Source organism: Salmo salar, chromosome ssa01 (assembly GCF_905237065.1).
Source record: "Salmo salar chromosome ssa01, Ssal_v3.1, whole genome shotgun sequence".
Taxonomy (NCBI): domain Eukaryota; kingdom Metazoa; phylum Chordata; class Actinopteri; order Salmoniformes; family Salmonidae; genus Salmo; species Salmo salar.
This window is the reverse complement of record NC_059442.1, coordinates 71657371-71678058: the sequence shown is the minus strand read 5'-3', so window position 1 is coordinate 71678058 and position 20688 is coordinate 71657371. Positions and strand designations below refer to the sequence as shown.

Sequence of the window (20688 nt, the reverse complement as noted above, 5' to 3'; positions counted from 1 at the left end):
TAACAAACAAAAAACTCTAAACCTTTGACAGATGACATTTAGTAAACTTTTCATAGCATTATCATGTGGATTCCTTTTGCTCTATGCCTCCTGCTAAATTGAGGAAACCATCAGTGGCACTCATGTATTATCAATGAGGGTCTTCTCTCTTCTCTTCCTCTGCTCCTCTGTTCTCCTCTCATCCTCTGTTCTGAACGGTGGCTGCCTGGCTGTCTGTGGTTAAAGCAGAGAAAAGCTCTGTGTCCCCAGCCAGCCCCAGGGGTGGGGAATAATAATATCTGAAAGCCCCACAGACACCGGGTACACCCTGGGATTAGACAATGGCATTGCTGGGTGTTTGTTGGTCGGTCAAAGTATTGTAACCAGTGGCAATTTGGGGCAAAAACATTTTTTTAAAGCCACTACACAACACAACACTAAACAATACACTACTCTCTGTTCATCATATATGCATAGTCACTTTAACCATATATACATGATCATACTACCTCAATCAGCCTCACTAACCGGTGTCTGTATGTAGCCTCGCTACTTTTATAGCCTCACTACTGTATATAGCCTGTCTTTTTACTGTTGTTTTATTTCTTTACCTACCTATTGTTCACCTAATACCTTTTTTGCACTATTGGTTAGAGCCTGTAAGTAAGCATTTCACTATAAGGAATACCTGTTGTATTCATCGCACGTGACTAATAAACTTTGATTTGATTTGATTAATTTCACTATATCGGTGCCCAAAAACTGTTAGAGCCTACATAAAGCTGTCCCAACAGCAGAGCCCCAACAGCAGTCCCAACACCTTACCACTGCTACACCTGGCTATCAGTGGAGCCTTGTCTGGCAGCGAAACATTCAGCCTCATTTACTGCCTTTTAAAAAAACATTTCTGATATGGCTGACTTGCTTAAACAAAATGTGGTTTCTACTGACAATTGAGATGTACAAATTATGGCAGAAGGGAACGACGAGCAGATAAGAGGCAATACGTAATTTCGATTAAGACATTAATGAGCGTGCTAGGACAGACGTAGTCAATACAACAATTTGGTATTTGGATCCCCATTAGTTGTTGCAAAAGCAGCAGCTACTCTTCCTGGGGTCCACACAAAACATGAAACATAATACAGAATGAGTAATACAGAACATCAATAGACAAGAACAGCTCAAGGACAGAACTACATACATTAAAAAGGCACATGTAGTCTACATATCACTGCATACACACAAACTATCTAGGTCAAATGCCACGAGGTGTTGCTTTATCTGTTTTTTTTTTACCCGGTTTGCTGTTAATTTGAGCAATATGAGATAGAAGGAAGTTCCATGCAATTAGGGCTCTATATAATACTGTGCTCTTTCTTGAATTTGTTCTGGATTTGGGGACTGTGAAAGGACCCCTGGTGGCATGTCTGGTGGGATAAGTGTGTGTGTCAGAGCTGTGTGTAAGTTGACTATGCAAACAATTTGGGATTTTCGACACATTAATGTTTCTTATAAAAAGAAGAAGGGATGCAGTCAGTCTCTCCTCAACTCTTAGCGAAGAGAGACTGGCATGCATAGTATTTATATGAACCCTCTGATTACAATTAAGAGCAAAATGTGCCGCTCTGTTTGTTCAGCACTTTGAAATGTACAGCGACAGAATTCAGAACAATGTCCGTTCTTACAGTATTCTCTCTGTACATCAAGTCAGAACCGTAGGATAAATAAAGGGGGCATATAAGCAGACAATGATGATTACAATATTCAATGATTACATTTCTCTAAAACAGGCTATAGGCTACATGTGCACCACCAAGTCAGAACAGCAGGCGAAATTAAGAGGGGAAAGGGACCAAATTATTAGGGTGAGGCACATGGGCTACTAACAGCTTACTACACAACATACACGTAGTATTACTTTCTTAGCTACAATATACATATCTCCCTGCCATATTGCATCATTTATGCAGCAGCATACAAGACATTTTTGGACTCACCTTGTTGTGCTCACTTGAACAGGAAGGTGGCGCGGCGGTCCTTCGTGGGCAAATTTTGTCATCAAAATCTGGCATTCTCTGGATTTATGGTGCTTTCAAGACAACTGGGAACTCAGGAAAAAAACAAGGTTGAATCATGATGAAGTCAGTGATCTTCAGGTCAGAGCTCTAGAAAGAGGCCCGAGTTCCCGACTTGCAATTCCGAGTTGGATGACCGTTCAAAACATATTTTCTGAGTTCCCAGTTGTCTTGAACTCACTGAAGTCAGATTTCTAATTTCTGAGTTTCCAGTTGTTTTGAGCATGGCAGAAGTCATGCTGGATTGACAGCATGGCCAATGTTCAATGTTTTTAAGCTTTTTCAGACTTGGGACCACACACCTACTCCACTGAATAGCAGACCAGTGATTGCTTTGCGATGCTTGCAGTTAGCAACTGATTCCTTCTAAATTACTCACTGTTGAATTTGCGATTTCCAACTTGTTGTGTAGTGTTTATGTCCAATGGCCAATGAGCATCGCTAGATTTCTCTTCATTATTTCTCTTCATATGACAAGGATTAAAAAGCATTTGCCAGTAGATTGTCTACGTGATTCATGATGACTTTTGAAAGTATGATGTTGATTTGAACAGTCCAATCAAAGCTGCTGTAGATATAACATGATTTGACATCATTTTATCTGTGGCAAATGACCTTGAGACTTCTTGGATGGGCACTTCTAATGTAACTCTATGGTAGCACCTAAGGGGCTTCAATTTTCGAGCTCTACCCTTAGATTTGCCGGGGACATAGTGTCCCCATGGGTGACAGAACACTGAGCCAATCACGGCGCAACTAGAGAACATTACTCAATCACGGCGCAACTAGAGAACATTACCAACCGCTATGCTCCGTATTTTCCGCTGGCTGCCCCACCACCACAGAAATCACTGAGCTAGGCTGAAACACCTGCATTTTGGAGCTGCCTTACTCAAGAAAGCAAAAAAGACCAAGTTTGTACGCAGCTTTATTAACTCTATTATTATTATTTATTTATTTACATTGTTTGCAAAGTGATATGTGACCCGTATTAATGTCAAAATAACATACAAAACAAGCAGCCCATCTTTTCCAAAAACACGAGTCAATCAAATGTCTTTATAATGCCCTTTTTACAGTGCTACACAGAAACCTAGCCTAAAACCCCAAACAGCAAGCAATGCAAATGTAGCTGCACGGTGGCTAGGAAAAACTCCCTAGAAAGGCAGGAACCTAGTAAGAAACCTAGAGAGGAACCAGGCTCTGAGGGGTGGCCAGTCCTCTTCTGGCTGTGCCGGGTAGAAATTATAAGAGTACATGGCCATTTAAGGCCAGATTGTTCTTCAAGATGTTCAAACGTTCATAGATGACCAGCAGGGTCAGTACCTCAGGAGTAAATGTCTGTTGGCTTTTCATAGCCGAGCATTCAGAGGTCAAGACAGCAGATGCGGTAAAGACAGAGAGAAAGTCAAAAACAGCAGGTCCGGGACACGGAAGCACGTCCGGTGAACAGGTCAGGGTTCCCTAGCCGCAGTCTGAACAGTTGAAACTGGAGCAGCAGCACGACCAGGTGGACTGGGGACAGACAGGAGTCATCAGGCCAGGTAGTCCTGAGGCATGATCCTAGGGCTCAGGTCCTCCGGGAGGGAGAAAGGGAGAGAGAGAGAATTACATTCACACAGGACACCTGATAAGACAGGAGAATGACACCAGATGTAACAGACTGACCCTAGCCCTCCGGCACAGACTATTGCAGCATAGAAACTGAGACAGGGGTGGGTTGGGGGGACACTGTGGCCCCATCCGACGATACCCCCGGACAGGGCAAACCAGGCAGGATATAACCCCACCCACTTTGCCAAAGCACAGCCCCCACACCACTAGAGGGATATCAACAGACCACCAACTTACTACCTGGAGACAAGGCTGAGTATATCCCATGAAGATCTCCTCCACCGGATAGGCAGATCATTCCATAAAAATTGAGCTCTATAGGAGAAAGCCTAGATATTAGCTTAGATATTCTAGGGACAATAAGAAGGCCTGCGTCTTGTGACCGTAGTGTACGTGTAGGTATGTACAGCAGGACTAAATCTGAGAAATTAGTAGACATGCCAAAAACCTTCGTAACAGCTTGTGGCTCTAGATTAGAAAGTGCTCCCAATGATTTTTGTATCCTCCATATTAAGGGATTTCCTACTTCTGTTCTTGAATGTTTTGAGTCCCAGTGAAGGTTTGATTCCTAACTATGGATCAGTTTTAGTGAGAGGAAATCTGAGATAAGAATCCACATTAATTACTTTTTAGAAATGGTTATTCCCCCAGGGTGTCAAAGCTGAAGTGTATTGTGCAGCCAATTAACTCTAGTTCATGTTACTCCGGTTGCCAGGGATTCTGTCCAGATGTAGGATCTTCATTTGATCACTTTTGTAGTGTATTTGAGTTTTAAAAAGGCTTCTAAAATTTGTAATTACCATTTTGAAATTTCAGACTTGATTTGCCCAAACAAAACATTTATCAACCCCTACAAAAATGTACATTAATTATAATTCACATAATAATTCACATTTCCTGTTGCTACAGGATTATTTTCCTGCTGTAGCAAACTGGCTAAAATTAAGATCCTTCATCTGTATATTGGCTGTAGCTGGTTTCTGGTTGCCATGTATTTTTATATATATTTTTCATATCGTGTGATGTTAGTGAGGTGTTGTTTTAGGAAGAGCCTGAGGATTTGTAGCTGTGCTTTTCCTGACTGAGTTAGAGACTATTTAGTATTAATGAGGGGCATTGGGTGATTTCTTGCATTGGGTGATGTCTTGCTGATGTCTTGTTGCTTGACATGCCTTCACTGTAGCAGCTCAATCTGTTCCTCCCTCTAGAGTTGTCTACTTCATTTCTCTCTCCTGAAATGAAAGTCTACCTGTATTAGTCACACATCACTCTGTGAAAAACTTTCCACCTGAAAGTTGTCTGAACGTAATAGTTTCTATCTCTGGATTGAAGTGTAATACACAAGGAAATGGATTAGATGCTACCCTTCATCACCTGCTGAAGAAGGGCTGTGATTGTATTCAATCTCCTTCTTTTGTTATACATGACAGAGCATTCATTATTTGCGGTGTCTTTCTCATCCGCTGTCTCTCTCTATCCCTCTTTCTTTTTTCTCTCCCTCCATCCCTCCCCCTCCCTCCTCCCTCTCTTTCTCTCTAAGGGCTGTCTATTCGTAGTGTGTGTTGGAGGGCAGACCGTATCCTGGCGGGGACGCAGGACAGTGAGATCTTTGAGGTGATGGTTCGGGACAGAGACAAGCCTCTGCTCATCATGCAGGGTCACTGTGAGGGAGAGCTCTGGGCTCTGGACGTCCACCCCAAGAAACCGCTAGCTGTGACCGGCAGTGATGACCGATCTGTACGGTCAGTCTTAACTCCAGCTGTAATTTAGCTCGTACATCAGCTCCCTCAGAAGCGTCTTTACACTAGCATCTTTATAGACCCAGTAGTTATCATCAGAGCTTTCTTCCCTAATTTATCCTTTCTCAGTTTACCCAGGCCACCATCCCTGTTCATTCTATCTTAATGTACCACTTCATCCAGACTTTTCATCTTAATTACATAAACTCAGTGAACCCTGACCAGCAGTACTACTCGTCCTGCTTGGTTCACTGGTTCTCCTCTCCTTCAGACAGCCCTTAGTTTGTCAGACACTGTTCTACACATTTCTAACCGGGACAGTTCTAGCCCAGAGTTCAGCGCTAGCTATAGAAAGGTCACAGTGCCAGCCTGTGCAGGGGACAGATACTTGATAATGAAGCCACACAACCCCTTTCTACCAGGAGTAACAGAGTTCTCTGTGGGCCTGGTAACACTTTATTTTAACAGTCCCTAATAAACCATTCATTAATCATTACGCCCACATTTATAAACCATCTATTGATCATAAGTAAAGTATTTTTGCAGTCCCTAATCTAAAGTGAGCGCTATCTAACCCTAACCCTTAACATAACCTAACCCAACCATAACCGTTATGCAATCTTTTTGTAAATGCTTTATAAATGGTTTATTACGGACTGTTAAAATATAGTCTAACCCTTAATTCAAGCCCTCACCCTGCAGCAGTAACTAGCTCATTAAAACATCTGTCTTAGTCACTTAGCTGCTACTGATATCTTCTTCACTTAATACTTTCTAATGGGTGTGGCTACAGAAGCCATGTTCATAGCTAAAACTGTGCTGATTGGTTATGACTGTGTGTGTGTTTGTGCGTGCGTGTGTGTGTGTGTGTGTGTGTTCTCAGGTTGTGGAGCCTGGCGGACCATGCCCTGATAGCTCGCTGTAACATGGAGGAGGCAGTCCGCAGTGTGGCCTTCAGCAACGATGGCTCTCAGCTCGCTCTGGGCATGAAGGACGGCTCCTTCACCGTGCTCCGAGTCAGGTACTGCTAAAATGTACCTTCACTGCCTACCTTTAGTCCCTAGAGTCAGTTAAACTGACACCCACTCACTCACACACTTGTAGCTCACAGTTACAGAAAACATCCACAAACAAACACTTTTAGGTCCTAGTGTCAGGTACAACAAACTCCCACCTTCCATATCACTGCCTATCTTTAGTCCCTAGAGGCAAGTGCAGTACAGAACGCACTGTCTGCACATTTGGTTCCCAAATACAGGCACCACTTACCACACCTGTAGTCCCTAGACTAATCTTTAGCACAGCAAGCACTCCTTTCACAATCTGCTTTAGAGCTCAGTGTTCAGTACAGACTCTCCTATCGGGTATAGGACCTTCACCTCCCCCCTTTACTGCTAAAAGTTCCCGCATCTCCTATTACCCACCTTAAAGGTTACTACAAGCTTCACTCCGTTGATCTAGTGCGTAGGTGCGCGTGGGTGGAGTGGGATTTTTGGAGCAGCGGACACCTTTTGGTAACATAATTTCCTCACCAGTCCCACTCCCATTCACAAGGGGGTGATAGGTGATAGCATATTATTTACATATTTAACTTTTTTTATTCTGTGATAGCAAGGAAAAGTCATCTTCCCTTGCTAGTAGTAGCTAGCTGGCAGCCTGGCTAGCAGGCTTTAACCTGTCTAAAAACATAGCAAGCTAGCTAGCTTTTTTAGCTTCCCACATCTGCATGTGAAATAATCTGATTTATAATTTTCAAAAATATATATACACTACCGTTCAAAGGTTTTAGAACACCTACTCATTCAAGGGTTTTTCTTAATTTTGTTACTATTTTCTACATTGTAGAATAAATGTGAAGACATCAAAACTATGAAATAACACATATGGAATCATGTAGTAACCAAAAAAGTGTTAAACAAATCAAAATATATTTTATATTTCAGATTCTTCAAAGTTGCCATCTTTTGCCTCGATGACAGCTTTGCACACTCTTTGCGTTCTCTCCAAGAATCTTGAAGGGAGTTCCCACATATGCTGAGCACTTGTTGGCTGCTTTTCCTTCACTCTGCGGTCCGACTCATCCCAAACCATCTCAATTTGGTTGAGGTTGGGGGATTGTGGATGCCAGGTCATCTGATGCAGCACTCCATCACGCTCCTTCTTGGTAAAATAGCCCTTACACAGCCTGGAGGTGTGTTGGGTCATTGTCCTGTTTAAAAACAAATGATAGTCCCACTAAGCCCAAACCAGATGGAATGGCGTATTGCTGCAGAATGCTATGGTAGCCATGCTGGTTAAGTGTGCCTTGAATTCTAAGTAAATCACAGACAATGTCACCAGCAAAGCACCCCCACACCATAACACCTCCTCCTCCATGTTTTACGGTGGGAAATACACATGCGGAGATCATCCATTCACCCTCACAAAAACACGGCGGTTGGAACCAAAAATCTCAAATTTGGACTCCAGACCAAAGAACAAATGTCCACCAGTCTAATGTCCATTGCTCATGTTTCTTGGCCCAAGCAAGTCTCTTCTTCTTATTGGTGTCCTTTAGTAGTGGTTTCTTTGCAGCAATTGGACCATGAAGGCCTGATTCACACAGTCTCCTCTAAACAGTTGATGTTGAGATGTGTCTGTTACTTGAACTCTGTGAAGGATTTATTTAGGCTGCCATTTCTGAGGCTGGTAACTCTTAATGAACTTATCCTCTGCAGCAGAAGCTAACTCTTGGTCTTTCATTACTCTGGTCCTCATGAGAACCAGTTTCCTCATAGCACTTGATGGTTTTTGCAACTGCACTTGAAGAAACTTTCAAAGTTCTTGACATTTTCCATGTTGACTGAGCTTCAAGTCTTAAAGTAATGATCGTTTCTCTTTGCTTATTTGAGCTGTTCTTGCCATAATATGGACTTGGTCTTTTACGAAATAGGGCTGTCTTTTGTATACCCCCCTACCTTGTCACAACACAACTGATTGACCCAAACGCATTAAGAAGGAAATAAATTCCACAAATTTAATTTTAAAAAGACACACCTGTTAACCTCTTGCATCTAGACGTTCCGCTAGCGGCACCCCGTTGCGCCAGCGGAACCCCTAGCCAACAGCCAATGGGATCGCATGGCGCAAAATACAAAAACAACTAAAATACCACAATTCAATGTTCTCAAACATACGACTATTTTACACCGTTTGAAAGATAAACCTCTCCTGAATCCAGCCACGTTGTCCCATTTCAAAAAGGCTTTACAGCGAAAGCAAAACATTAGATTATGTTAGGATACAACCACAGCAAATAACAACAACACAGCCATTTTCAAAGCAAGGTTAGCCGTCCAAAAGCACAAAACCAGCTAAAATTATGCACTAACCTTTGACGATCTTCATCAGATGACACTCCTAGGACATTATGTTAGACAATACATGCATTTTTTGTTCCATCAAGTTCATATTTATATTAAAAAAAAAACATTTTACATTGTCGCGTGACGTTCAGAAAATGTATTCACCCCAAAATTGCCGGTGAATTTACAAAACTACTCATCATAAACGTTGACAAAATACATAACAATTATTTTAAGAATTATAGATACAGTACTCTTTTATGCACCAGCTGTGTCAGATTTCAAAATAACTTTACATAGAATGCACATTGTTCTATATTCTGAGTACTGAGCACCATGCTATTCAGTTAGCCGTCCTGCCACGGCATCCCCAAAACGCTGAAATATGTTAAAAATATTATCTTACCTTTGCTGATCTTCGGCTGAATGCACTCGGAAGGTCTCCCACTTCCACAAGAAATTTTCATTTGTTCGATAAAGTCCATAATATATGTCGAAATAAATCCGTTTTGATGGCGCGTCCAGATCCCCATTCCAAAATGCATCTATCCACCGTCGACGAAAAGTTATAAAGTTCCCTCAGCGTTTGTAGAAACATGTCAAACCATGTTCACAATCAATCTTTAGGGTGTTATAATCGTAGAATTGTGATAATATTCCAACCGGACAATAGCAGATTCATTACAAAAGAAAAAGAAAAATGGCTAATCCTTCATGAGTGCGCGTGAGGTAAGGCAATGACCCCAGCCAGAACACTTACTCTTCCGGGTATTATTCAATCAAATTGCATTGTAGAAGCCTCAAACGAGGTTCTAATGACTGTTGACATCTAGTGGAAGCCTTAGGAAGTGTAATATGACATCACAGACACTGTAGTTTAGATAGAAAATCCTTTGAAATGACTACAGCCATCTGAGGTCAAACTTCCTGTTTGGATTTTTCTCAGGTTTTTGCTTGCCATATGAGTTCTGTTATACTCACAGACATCATTCAAAAAGTTTTATAAACTTCAGAGTGTTTTCTATCCAAATATACTAATAATATGCATGTTCTAGTTCCTGGGCCCGAGTAGTAGGCCGTTTAATTTGGGTATGTTTTTCATCCGGCCGTGATAATACTGCCCCCTATAGTGAAGAGGTTAATTGAAATGCATTCCAGGTGACTACCGCATGAAGCTGGTTGAGAGAATGCCAAGAGCATGCAAAGATGTCATTAAGGCAAAGGGTGGCTACTTTGAAGAATCTGAAATATAAAATAAATTTTGATTTGTTTAACACTTTTTTTGGTTACTACATGATTCCATATGTGTTATTTCATAGTTTTGATGTCTTCACTATTATTCTACAATGTAGAAACTAGTAAAAATAAAGACAAACCCTTGAATGAGTAGGTGTTCTAAAACTTTTGACCGGTGGTGTATATTCTTCTACTTGCTGGTGTAACCTAAAACAGTATCCCAGTTTGATATGCTGCTGTTGTATTCATTATGATATCAGCTAAAAATAGAACATCATGTTTTGGTCATGGAGAAAAAGCACATGGCTAGCTAGTTGGCTACAGCATTTTCTACTATTTCACAATAGCCTGGAATCACTTTTTATCACCTATAAACAAAATACCCTTTTGGGTGGATTTGTGTTGTTTGGTTTACTGTTTGAACAGTCGCTGAGAATTTTTACATTTGGTTATCAATGCAAAATAGGCTACTTTGATGAATAGCCTATATAGCCTATAGATCAGATCAAGGAACGAAGCGACTATATTTCCCCCCACGGCTGCGGAAGGAATGATACGGGGCATCTCAATTTTCAGGTAATACAAAAGTTTGTTGAGTCCCGGAGCGTATTACAAGGAGCTGCCCATTTTGTGACAAAAAATGACATTGCAACACTAGCGTGTGAATTTAGCTTAAGTGCTTTTTTTCCCCAGTGGAAGCTCACGGATCGGTCGAATGGCCATTTAGGAAAATAATTTAATTTTGGAAAATTAAGGAACATTTTTACTTTGGTTAGTTAGCTTTCATAAGTACTTGCATTATAGCAAAGCTGGCAAAAGTATTTCCAGCATCAAACTCTTCAGATACATCTCGTAAAGAAGGGCCATAAAGTTATGCAACCTAGCCTACAGTGCCGCCATGGGCCAAAACCTCTGGTTTTAACAGCCTTCAAATGAGATGCTGAATTCATCACTTAAAGCCTGACTGAAGGCCCCAGTTTAATTTACTCCCCAGCAGATTCAGTTGGTATGCTGGCACTTTCCATTAGGTTATAGTAAATTGGTCCGCAGTGCTGTTAATCAATACGTTTTGAAGTGGCTAATCCTCACGCTGCACTTTGAAGTGAACAGTGCTCCTGATTTGCATTTAGTCTATGGGAAAAGAACGGGCTTTACAGCATTAGGGGCAGCTTTTTATGATTGGATGAATTTATGTTGCCTGGGGCTGTGTTGTGTTGTGCTGTAGGATTCTGACTGAGAGCTGGTGCGTTTAAAAGGGTTTGACTTGTTACTTTGACTTTTTATCTGCCTCCTCGTTGGATATAGCTGTTTGAGACACACTGCACTGTATACATTGATATTCCCCATAGGTTATTCCCTATGATTACTGTTCACCATATCTAATCGTTAGGAATTTGTCAGGATAAGGGACAAACATCACTGGCATTATGATTCACAATTACAGCACATCATAAGAATACGAAGCCACACTGTCTATACGTCCTGTGATTACATACTTCCTTCCCCCTTTTGTGATCGTACCAACATTAACATTACCAGGGAGCAATTTAGACAGAAAAGCATAATTATGTCCCCATCTAAAATTACTCATGAAAAATTAGTTAATCAAGTCTGGGCCGGCGGAATTGCTTTTGGGTGAGCGCAGCAGGTGTGATAAGACTGTGGTGGTTCATTGTAATGCGTCCTCCTCAGAGAGAGACAGCAGGAAGATGAGTTTAGTGGCGAGGCTCCCTCTCAGTGTTTCAGCTGGCCTCAGAGTCATTATGACAATGAATGGGCCCAGTCCATCTGCTGCTGCTCACTGTTGGTTAGATAGATGAGCTAGCCAGCCAGCCTCCTGCCTAGAGCCAAGGGATTCACTCTTCCTTTCTCTCTCTCCCCCCTCCATCTCTGTTCCCTCCCTCCCTCCCTCCCTCCTCTCTCCCTTCCAGGGACATGACGGAGGTCGTGCACATTAAAGACAGGAAGGAGGTGATCCATGAGATGAAGTTCTCTCCGGATGGCAGCTACCTGGCCGTGGGCTCCAATGACGGCCTGGTGGATGTATATGCTGTGGCGCAGCGCTACAAGAAAGTGGGCGAGTGCAACAAGTCCTCCAGCTTCATCACCCACCTGGACTGGTCCATCGACAGCAAGTTCCTCCAGAGCAACGACGGTGCGGGAGAACGCCTCTTCTACAGGATGCCAAGTGAGTGAATCACCGCCACCAGCCGCCACCACGTTTTGGCAACGTTGTGACAATGTTGTGTTTTGGCAGCTTGGCTTTGCTTTTGACAGATTCTGCTGTCACTTTGAGAGTGACTCACTTTGCAGAAAAGCAACGCTTCATAATGACTTAAAATTGTCCCCGTGTCTCTCTGAACTAGGCCATGATAACCATGGTATAACTCCTATTATCTCAGCTTACTGGGAACACTATCCGTGATTGAATCTGATGTAGCTGTTTCTTGTTTCCTTGTTGGGAGAAGGCATGTAAACAGATCACACAGCAATCAGCTTGACAGTAAACAGTAATTAGGCCCATGAATCGAAGGTGGATCACAGCTAGCTTAGCGCCACGCCAAACAAGCCCTTGTTACACACACACCAGCAGCAGCAATCATCACATCACATCCGGCTTTAACATCGATGTGGTTATGCAGTGGTTTCTTCTTATTTGTCTCTTCTGCCTGTCACACAGGCAAGGGTCTTCCTAGGCAAGGCTGCTTTCTAGGTGGCACTGTCTAAACTCTAGACAGCTGCACAAGCCTCCCAGTCACTACATAACCACTGTCTACACACACACACACACACACACACACACACACACACACACACACACACACACACACACACACACACACACACACAAACGCGCACGCGTGCGCACAAACACACACACACACACACGCGCACAAACACACACACACACTCACACACACACGCACACGCACACGCACAAACACACACACCTCTCTCTCTCAAACTACACTATGTTTTTGGAGAGCTCTGTGTGAAAAGCCCTGTCAGAGTGAGTGACTCAGCGTTGCTCCAGGGTGTTTAGTGTCAGCAGACAGACTGTCTAGACTGACAGTCAGGAGGACAACAGGTGATGCTGCAGAGAAGACAGAGGGGAAAATAGTTTGGTTGCTACATTTTCCAATTATTTATTAGGGAACATATTTGACATCAATGGGTACTTTCTTACATTTACCTCAAACATATTACCTCAATATGTTTGTTTATTTGTGTTTCCTGCTTCACTTATCTGTCTTTTTAACATTGCATTATTTTGCAATTATAAAAGCCAAGGGAATATTCTCTTAGAAAGTCAATTAATTACGATAATAGAATGACGTCAATCGAGTGTTGAAGCATGGTAGATTTTCTCATTTCACTTGTCCCATAGGGATTCTAGATAGCTCCCTCTTCCCTGGGGGGTTAGACTAACAAACCACGCGCATGCACACGCACTGACACACACACACACACACACACACACGCGCGCACATACACAAATATTCATGCTGAGGACCCTAATTAAAAAAGGAGCTCCACAAGTGATGCAAGCTTCGGACAGAAAAGGGCTCCCGGCTCTAGGCTTTGTTTACGTTGCTATTTGGTTTATTTCTTGCACCAATTAAACCCCTCATTAACACAGGAACAGGGTGTTTGTGTGTTAACACCTTCAGTCTCATGTTTATGTAACCTTTACCTACTTGTTGAGTAAACTTATTGCCTTTTAGTTCTAGCTAAGAACCTTAGCAGCTAGGTTAGTAGAGTTGTAACATAGTCAACATTATTTAAAGGTGCTATTATTTACGCACAACAAGCTGGTTTTACAAGATACATGCATTCTGCCCATGTTTGTCTTCCATCCTGTTTTTCTCCCCTGAAGTTGGGAAGCACCTGACCACCAAGGAGGAGGTAAAAGGGATCCACTGGAGCTCGTGGACAAGTGTGATTGGTCCAGAGGTGAGTGGGATCTGGCCCAAGTACACCAACATCAGTGACGTCAACTCTGTGGACGCCAACTACAGCAGTGCTGTGCTGGTTACTGGAGACGACTTTGGTCTGGTCAAACTGTTCCGCTTCCCCTGCCTAAAGAAAGGTCAGTAAATGTCTTTGTTCTGAATATGCAACATGCAATTTTTACTTTGGAGTCATTACAATAAAAAATACATGTGTACCCATGCAAATATAGAATGATGAGATAGGGAATTATGTTGAACACACTCCCCTTCCCTCATTTCATTTTGACTAGTTTTTCTTTCCCTGATGTTGTGAACAGGGGCAAAATTCAAGAAGTACATTGGCCACTCGGCCCACGTGACCAACGTGCACTGGTCTCACGACCTGCAGTGGGTGTTGACCACCGGCGGGGCTGACCACTCTGTGTTCCAGTGGAAGTTCCTGCCTGAGGGCGTCATGAACGGAGGACTGGAGACCAATATACCACAAGGTACAGTATTTAGCCTGAGGAACCTGGGGGTTTGATTTAAGAATGTATTGTATGGTTCTAATGAGAGACCCCATATTGTCATGTTGAGCTGGTGCTGAAGTGTTCTTGGGTAGATTTGTGTATGAAATATTATTTCATATGATTAATCTACCTTAGAGTGACTACAGTACACAATGTCCATGCTCTTGTCAGAAACCAATGTAATGACTATGTGAGTGATTGTTGCAGCAGTGAAATCAGTTTGCCTGCTGCCACTGTCTCCTGGTATCGGTTCCCTCTAGATGGCCATGCAGACTCCAACAGTGAGGAGTCTGACTCTGATGTGTCTGATGTCCCGGAGCTGGACTCTGATATTGAGCAGGAGACACAGATCAACTACGACCGACAGGTGGGTGTGTGGAGCCTACAGACAGTGGAGGGAGTCCTATATGGCTCAGACAGAAAGTGGGTATTAATAATAAAATAATAAAAAAGTTATAATTTCTTATTGGAAATATGTTTTGATAGACTAGTTTAGTTGTGAGATCTAGTGAGGAAAAGAGAACTGTGGGTTTTTAGTGAATTTATGGAAATTACGAGGCTCATTTGAATTTCCTGCGGCACAGGGAAATGATCTGCGACAACAGGGTAAACAAATGAAGATACTATATCTATATATGAGAATGACAGTTGAATGAGATGAGAGGAGAATATGCCCCATTTAAACTGGTGTCCAAAAGAAAAACATGAGAGACAAGAGAACACACTATTCAAGGCTTAAACAATACCCTGTTTAAATACCCTACAGTAGACGAGGCAGAGAGAGAATCAATTGTTAGAACAACCCACATTAGTCAGTGTTATCTGAATTGGAATGGCCCGTTGTTAGTCAGAATGCCTCCAGCCATATACGAGGATCCTGAGGCATCCTGAAAGTCAATGAAGGTGCCGAGTGGAGATATTCTGATATTGATTGATGTTAGCAGAGAGAGGCTGCGAGGCGGACGGAAGGGGAGATAATATATTCAAATAGCAGAGTGCTCCTATCAGCGGCTTTGTATGGGATCAACGCTGACTGAGACTCTATTTGTCGGAAAACGCCTGGGTTGCCATGGCATCCATCACATGCCTTATCTCCACTGGCAGCTGGATCTGCATTTGTTGCCGTGACGATGCGGGTTGGTGCCACACAGAGCGCTGCCATGTGTGCTCTGGAGATATATTGCCGGCTGTGCCAACACTGCTTCATGACAGATCAATGAGTTGCCTGTTCAAAGTTTCATGTGTGGGGTAAAAATATTATTGTCCCTGCTTCTCTTAAGACTTAATTTTTGTCCTCATGCAACACTTTGCATTTGTTGATGTTTGTTATCGGTAGTATTTCATATCATGGTTCAGTAAAGCATATGATGTGTCGTAGGAGGATGAAGTCAACATGATCACCATTCATGTTATTTAGTCAACCTTAGCTGCTTGTGATTGTGGGGAAAGTGGATGAAAGCAGGTTGACATGATGTACAATATGAAGGACTGTTGTTGTTACAGGTGTAGAAGGACGACTGTGTGTGTTTGTTTCAGGTGTATAAGGAGGACCTTCCCCAGCTGAGGCAGCAGAGCAGAGAGAAGAAGCAGCAGGTTGGCTCCCTAAAGCGCCAGAGAGGCCCAGATGAAGGTCTTCGTCTAAAGTTTGTCCACGGGTAATGGGTTCTTATGACAGGTCTTATGGGTCTCATTTTGACTGTGTTACTGAGTGTTCATCAGAAAAATACTCACACGTGTGTTTTAGGTGTCATCTTTTCAATGTCAAATTGGTTGAGATGACACTCCACCATTTGAAATGACGTGATAAGGACAGATGTCTTGTCTTGAATTGATTGGAAATTGTGTGTTTCCATCGCGATGAAACAATCTCTCTCTCTCTGAAATTGGCCTGTCTGTGTCAGCTGTTGGAATATGCAAATCCCTTTTCAAAGCTGTAGTATTTAAATCATTTTTGCAAAAATTTTCAAGATGTGTGAAGCAGTTAACATTACTGATTCAGCACGAGCAGCCATTAAATACTTCCCTGTAGCAGCTCTAATACTCCCTCAGTGTCCTTTCCTTTTTGTAAAACTTAAAGACCTCACAGTGGGGGAGGCAGGACTCTTTCAGTGTTTGAGCGATGAAATAAATGCCGCACATTTGATTAAAATTCCCCACGCGGGGTTTATTAGACACTCTTATATAGGCCATGTAGGGGAGAGACAGCATATGAACTGTGATTTTATTTGGAGTACCTTTTAGATAAGGATCATACCTTCACAGTTTCAGAAAAATAGCCGTCTTATGTCATTTTCCCTAGTCAGATTTACAGAAACACCCAGGCACTCAGTCAAGGAATGAATTGACATTTTTGTTTCAGTATACAGTCCATTCCGGAAAGTATTCAGACCCCTTGACTTTTTCCACATTTTGTAACGTTACAGCCTTATTCTAAAATGGAATACGTCTACACACAATACCCCATAATGACAAGCAAAAACAGGTTTTTGCAAATGTATAAAAAAAAAACTGAAATATCACATTTACAAAAGTTTTCAGACCCTCTACTCAGTACTTTGTTGAAGCACCTTTGGCAGCGATTACAGCCTCAAGTCTTCTTAGGTATGATGCTACAAGCTTGGCACACCTTTATTGTCCCATTCTTCTCTGCAGATCCTCTCAAGCTATGTCAGGTTGGTAGGGAGTGTCGCTGCTTAGCTATTTTCAGGTTTCTCCAGAGCTGTTAGATCGGGTTCAAGTCCGAGCTCTGGCTGGGCCACTCAAGGACATTCAGAGACTTGTCCCGAAGCCATTCCTACATTGTCTTGGCTGTGAGCTTCAAATCAAATCAAATCACATTTTTATTGGTCACATACACATGGTTAGCAGATGTTATTGCGAGTGTAGCGAAATGCTTGTGTGCTTGTGCTTCTAGTTCCGACAGTGCATCAATATCTAACAAGTAATCGAACAATTCCACAACAACTACCTAATACACACAAATCTAAGTAATGGGATGGAATAAGAATATGTACATATAAATATAAAATACAGTATATACATCTGGGATGAGTAGTGCAAGATATGAAAACATCATTATTAAAGTGGCATAAATAAAGTCCATTTGTTAGTGGCCAATGATTTCAAGTCTGTATATAGGCAGCAGCCTCTCTGTGTTAGTGATGGCTGTTTAACAGTTTGATGGCCTTAAGATAGAAGCTATTTTTCAGTCTCTCGGTCCCAGCTTTGATGCACTGACCTCGCCTTCTGGATGGTAGCGGGGTGAACAGGCAGTGGCTCGGGTGGATGTTGTCCTTGATGATCTTTTTGGCGAGTGAGAGGTTGTTTTCCTCACAACACACTCCGAGAGCCCTCACCTCCTACCTATAGGCTGTCTTGTTGTTGTTGGTAATCAAGCCTACTACTGTTGTGTTGTCTGCAAACTTGAAGATTGAGTTGGAGGCGTGCATAGCCACGCAGTCGTGGGTGAACAGGGAGTACAGGAGGGGGCGGAGCACGCACCCTTGTGGGCCCCAGTGTTGAGGATCAGCGAAGTGTAGATGTTGTATCCTACCTTCACCACCTGGGGGCGGCCCGTCAGGAAGTCCAGGACCCAATCGCACAGGGCGGGGTTGAGACCCAGGGCCTCAAGCTTAATGATGAGCTTGGAGGGTACTATGGTGTTGAATGCTGAGCTGTAGTCAATGAACAGCATTCTTACATAGGTATTCCTCTTGTCCAGATGGGATATGGCAGTGTGATTGCGATTGCATCGTCTGTGGACCTATTGGGGCGGGTGACATGTAAGGTGGAGGTGATTATGATCCTTGACTAGTCTCTCAAAGTACTTCATGATGACAGAAGTGAGTGCTACGGGGCGATAGTCATTTAGTTCAGTTACCTTTGCCTTCTTGGGTACAGGAACAATGGTGGCCATCTTGAAGCATGTGGGGACAGCAGACTGGGATAGGGAGGGATTGAATATGTCCGTAAACACACCAGCCAGCTGGTCTGCGCATGATCTGAGGACGCGGCTAGGGATACTTAGGGTCGTTGTCCTGTTTGAAGGTGAACTTTTGCCCCAGTCTGAGGTACTGAGCGCTCTGGAGCCCATTTTCATCAAGTATCTCTCTGTACTTTGCTCCGTTCATCTTTTCCTCTATCCTGACTAGTTTTCCAGTCTCTGCTGCTGAAAAATATTCCCACAGCGTGATGCTGCCAACACCATGCTTCACCGTAGGGATGGTGTCATGTTTCCTCCAGACGTGACGCTGGGCATTCAGGCCAAAGAGTTCAGTTTTGGTTTCATCAGACCAGAGAATCTTGTTTCTCATGGTCTGAGAGTCCTTTAGGTGCCTTTTGGCAAACACCAAGCGGGCTGTCATGTGACTTTTACTGAGGAGTGGCTTCCGTTTGGCCACTCTACCATAAAGGCCTGATTGCTGGAGTGCTGCAGAGATGGTTGTCCTTCTGGAAGGTTCTCCCATCTCCACAGAGGAACTCTGGAGCTCTGTCAGAGTGACCATCGGGTTCTGGGTCACCTCCCTGACCAAGGCCCTTCTCCCCCGATTGCTCAGTTTGGCCGGGCGGCCAGCTCTAGTCTTGGTTGTTACAAACTTCTTCCATTTAAGAATGATGGAGGCCACTGTGTTCTTGGGTACCTTCAATTCTGCAGAAATGTTTTGGTACCCTTCCCCAGATCTGTGCCTCGACACAATCCTGTCTCAGAGATCTACGTGCAATTCCTTCGACCTCATAGCTTCGTTTTTGCACTGTCAACTGTGAGACCTTATATAGACAGGTGTGTGACTTTCCAAATCATGTCCTACCAATTAAATTTACCACAGGTGGACTCCAATCAAGTTTCAGAAACATCTCAAGGATGATCAATGGAAACAGGATGTACCTGAGCTCAATTTCCAGTCTCATAGCATAGAGTCTGAATATTTATGTAAATAAGGTATTTCAGTTTGTAATTTTTTATTTAAAAAAATCTGTTTTCAGTTTGTCATTATGGGGTTTTGTGTGTAGATTGATGAGGAAAAACATTTCTTTAATACATTTTAGAATAAGGCTGTAACATAACAAAATGTGGTAAAGGGGAAGGGTTCTAAATACTTTCCGAATGCACTGTAAGTGGCTTTCACTTCCCTTAATATAGTAGAATTATGTGTGTGTGTGTGTGTGTGTGTGTGTGTGTGTGTGTGTGTGTGTGTGTGTGTGTGTGTGTGTGTGTGTGTGTGTGTGTGCGCGTGTGCGTGTGTAGGTACCGCGGCTACGACTGCAGAAACAACCTGTTCTACACCCAGGCAGGGGAGGTGGTGTACCATGTGGCGGCGGTGGGCGTGGTCTACAACAGAGAGCAACACAGTCAGAGGTTTTACCTGGGCCACGATGATGACATCATCAGCCTGACCGTACACCCTCTGAAAGACTATGCAGCCACTGGACAGGTACACATGTACAATCACGCTCTCCCTCCCTCCCTCCCTTCTCGCTCTCTCTTTCTCTCTCTGTCTCTCTCACACACTGATCTTAATCACCTCTTTGTGAATGAATCCAGGTTGGCAGGGACCCAGCCATCCATGTGTGGGACATCCAAACCCTGAAGTGCTTCTCCCTGCTCAAGGGCTTTCACCAGAAAGGAGTTTGTGCCCTTGATTTCTCTGGTATGGCTATGTATTTTCCTGGGCATGTAACTTATGTCATTATCAGAATGTAATATCAATACCAGCCTATTGAATGATCAAAGCCCATAATGCTTCCTAATATTTTGTATATGTGTTGTCCATGGGTGTTCTGTCCCTATGTCTGTTAAGATGTCAAACTAAGAGTAGCTTGTTGTTTCTGTGCAGCGGATGGGAAGAGCCTGGTCTCAGTGGGCATTGATGAACACCACTCTATCATTGTGTGGGATTGGAGGAAGGGGGAGAAGCTGGCCACGGCAAGGTACTAAAAGCTTTTTCACACCGGCTGATAGCTACTATTTGTGTGATCAGTGGGGGTGTGCATTTAGACATTTCGAGTTATTAAAATAACAGGGTTCTATAGAATAGTTCAGCTAAGCTGGGTTAAAATTGTATTTTTTTCTTTCAAATACTTTAGCTGTGCTTGATTGAGCTTACCTGGCACAATGGAACTTATGGTATAGTCCTAAAAGTCTGACAATCCAGGCAGGCTCAATCAAGTGCTCAAAGTATTTGAAAGAAATCAAATTCTACTTGGACTCAGGTTTGTTGTCTTGATGATAACACATT

General features: G+C 42.9%; 1 protein-coding gene across 5 annotated transcripts in view; it reads left to right on the top strand.

The window, feature by feature from the left end:
• LOC106608004 (echinoderm microtubule-associated protein-like 6) overlaps positions 1–20688 on the top strand; it is a 91020-nt gene that overhangs the window by 32246 nt on the left and 38086 nt on the right. For all 5 annotated transcript variants that reach the window (XM_014205648.2, XM_014205640.2, XM_014205621.2 and 2 more), the window contains exons 7-16: positions 5212–5413; positions 6294–6431; positions 11922–12178; positions 13868–14080; positions 14261–14431; positions 14713–14819; positions 15989–16107; positions 19698–19884; positions 19995–20100; positions 20287–20380. In XM_014205648.2, coding sequence (XP_014061123.2) covers positions 5212–5413; positions 6294–6431; positions 11922–12178; positions 13868–14080; positions 14261–14431; positions 14713–14819; positions 15989–16107; positions 19698–19884; positions 19995–20100; positions 20287–20380 — 1594 coding nt within the window. The remainder of the gene's footprint in view (positions 1–5211; positions 5414–6293; positions 6432–11921; positions 12179–13867; positions 14081–14260; positions 14432–14712; positions 14820–15988; positions 16108–19697; positions 19885–19994; positions 20101–20286; positions 20381–20688) is intronic.